Source organism: Hyla sarda, chromosome 1, assembly GCF_029499605.1.
Source record: "Hyla sarda isolate aHylSar1 chromosome 1, aHylSar1.hap1, whole genome shotgun sequence".
Lineage (NCBI taxonomy): Eukaryota > Metazoa > Chordata > Amphibia > Anura > Hylidae > Hyla > Hyla sarda.
The window spans coordinates 108365649-108368885 of record NC_079189.1 but is presented as its reverse complement, the minus strand read 5'-3'; the positions used below and the strand labels follow the sequence as shown (position 1 = coordinate 108368885).

Here is a 3237-nt window from a genome sequence, read left to right as displayed (position 1 = left end):
TCATTTACCTCAGTAGACACACGAGGGGGATTCTCCTGCACATAATCCAACTGTTTTTTAGGAGGCTGGCGGCAGACACAGAACAGAAATGCAGAGGTGAAATGGATAATCATGATAGTAGACCATTACCAAAGTGATGTAGAATGTTGGTGTTACTGTTCCCAAAAAAGGGCTTCAAAAAGGAAAGAAAGCAAACTACTGACATGAGGGAAAACAAAGAAATTAGTTGAAAGTTGTGAAATGTCTACATGCGAGCCACACAAAACAATAAGCACACGGCTGCTGAGTACTGGGGACATGTTAGTGCCATAGTCGTCCTAAGCAGGTAGTCACTCTACAGCAGTATCCCCCAATCTGGAGGTCTCCAGCTGCACAACTAACAGCATACCCTACAGGCGTATGACTGTCAGATCCTGATGGGAGTTGTAGTTTTGCAAAGCTGGAGAGCTACAGTTTGAGATCACTGCTCTACAAGCTTTTAGCAGAGGAAAGAAAACACAAACACACCACAAGTTTACGGGAAAAACATGCAGGCCCGGCACTCTGCAAACACCCTATTTTGCACCATTTCTCCTGTGCACCTTTACTATAGCACTGAGAATTATACAACAGTAATCGAATGGATGTCTGAGGCTATAGATAAGTTCACTGTTGGCTGTCACTGATTCCAATCACTAGAATGCTGCACCATAATTCCGCTAACACAACATTATGGTTGCAGAGTTTTGGGAAACTGGTATTTTAAGTATTATAATAAAAGCTGCAAGTAGGGTTGTATGTGTGCTTCCAGCATTAAAATCAGTAAAAAATAATACCTTGTAGAAAAAATTCCACATAAATGGCCTAAATATGGCATGACATGGTTTTCAGAAATAAAGGCATGCCCTAAAATGTTGTGTTTTTACCCAAACTGTATGAATGGGATTCAATAAAATTAAAAATCACTATAACATTTGGCCACTGTAATAATGTACTGTAATAATGTGCTAAACCACCATGTGAAAATGCACCCTAAAAAAAAGGAAAAACTAGTTGGCAGGTATTGAAATAATGCACATTTGTGATATACGTCCCCAAATAGGCAGAACATTTGGGCAATCAGGACAATTTCAATGGACCGAATGTAGTCTAGGGCAGTGGTCTACAACATGCGGACCTCCAGATGTTGCAAAACTACAACTCCCAGCATGCCCGGACAGCCGTTGGCTGTCCGGGCATGCTGGAAGTTGTAGTTTTGCAACATCTGGAGGTTCGTAGGTTGAAGACCACTGGTCTAGGGACTACATTCTGTCTATCTCTGGATGAATCCTGGTGGAGATTCCATAGTGTGAATGGGTCCTAACTGATTAAGAAGAAGAACCATCCCACTTATTTATTATTCAAATGCAGCCAGCCACTGAAAATCAATTGTAATGTGGTAAATGTGGTAAAAAAAAAAGCAGAGAATAAAAAAAGACTTGTAGAAATGTATAAATCTATGTCTTCAGCTCATTGCTGATTTGGATGAAAGAAGTATTATCTAATAACTGGCTTATAAAAATGACAGCCTGCAACGACACATGGCTCTGAGCTGGAAACACAAAGTGTCTCAGCATTACCCTATATGGGTATATATGGGTATATATGTCTTTCCAAGCCCAGATCTAGTAAACTATAGGTATACTTACTGCACAAAGGTCAGAGACTACTCCTTATCTGCTGATATTTCTAATAAATTTCTAGTACATGTGAATACGTGAAGTTTAATGGATGTTATTAGAAGAAAGTGCCATCCTTTTCTTTTCCTACAGGCTTTATACAAAGGTTCAAAACTCCTCTCAGACAGTAAAAAATCCATCTACTCTATGCCATCTACTACTTGCTGCTGCATATTTTCCTATATATTGAAGTAATTGGGAAGCAAAACACGCACCTAATTTTGCTACCCATTTACTTTAATGGGTAGGAAAATACGCAGAAGCAAAATACGGCTTGTGTGACCCTACTCTAAAGCAGTAAAGAAGATATAGGAAAGAGGGGGATGCAGCTGCTAAATCTTTTTGTTAGTAAAACAGTATAAGGAACCGATGGGGAGTTTAAAGGGGTACTCCACCCCTAGACATCTTATCCCCTTTCCAAAGGATAGAGGATAAGATGTCAGATCGCGGGGGTCCCGCCGATGGGGACCCCCGGGATTTTGGCTGCAGCACCCACCTGTTGCAGCTTCCTGTAGCGCTGGAGGCTCTCATCCTAACGCCTTCCGACCACGGTGACGTGAGATCGTGATGTCACGACTTCGCCCCCGTGTGATGTCACGCCCCGCCCCTCAACGCAAGTCTATGGGAGGGGGCGTGACGGCCGCAACAGATGGGTGCTGCAGCCGAGATCCCGGGGGTTCCCAGCGGCGGGACCCCCGCAATCTGACATCTTATACCCTATCCTTTGGATAGGGGATAAGATGTCTAGGGGCGGAGTACCCCTTTAAGTAATAGTGTGAGACATCTGATTGGTTCTCAGAACAAATGTTGTTTTAACATCACACCAGAATAAGCCTGTCCACACAACAAGCATGGGAAGAGAAAATAAACAATTAGGGTATGTTCACGCAGTAGGAAAATGTGCGGAATGCCTGCTCTGAAAACACGGGTGGATATTGCACACATTTGAAAGTCTGCTAGTGCTAGGACTGCTCGAAAATGTGCCGTCTCATAGATGGCAATGCATTTCTAAGCTAAATCCACAGGAAGAATAGACAATTCTGTTCTTTCTGTGGACGCCAGAATCGGGATTTCCGTGGACGAAACATCTGCCGCAGAAATTCAACCATGTGCACAGTGCAGCAGAATCCTATTGAAATCAATGGAACTCTGCTGCAGCGGAATGTCTGTGCGAAATATTCCGGCAGAATTCCGCACGGATGTTCCCCTGTATAAACATATCCTTACAGAGACTGGTAGAAAGTAGGAAAAAGACTCCAAATTAGCAGACAACACACTACATTTCTTCTTTGTATAATATATCCCAGTCAGCCATAACTACTCAAAAGGGAAGTGAAAACCCTTGACAACTGCCCCTGTGAATGGATGGAATATATTGGGCAGCAAGTGAACAGTCAGTTCTTGAAGCTGATGGGTGGGAAACAGGAAAAATGGGCAAATATATGGATTAGGATCTAGTGATCAAAAGGGATGTTGGCACCTAGACCCCAAGTAAAAACTCTTCATGATATGTCAATAGTTATTTTTAAATTACAAGAAC

The 3237-nt window shown here is 42.4% G+C and overlaps 1 protein-coding gene across 19 annotated transcripts in view; it reads right to left on the bottom strand.

Annotated features, from left to right (window-relative positions):
- Window positions 1-3237, bottom strand: part of SORBS2 (sorbin and SH3 domain containing 2) — a 305036-nt gene that overhangs the window by 74420 nt on the left and 227379 nt on the right. For 15 of the 19 annotated variants that reach the window (XM_056559539.1, XM_056559575.1, XM_056559567.1 and 12 more), the window contains one exon: window positions 9-65. The exons of the other annotated variants lie outside the window; for them this stretch is intronic. In XM_056559539.1, coding sequence (XP_056415514.1) covers window positions 9-65 — 57 coding nt within the window. The remainder of the gene's footprint in view (window positions 1-8; window positions 66-3237) is intronic. 19 annotated transcript variants of the gene reach the window in all.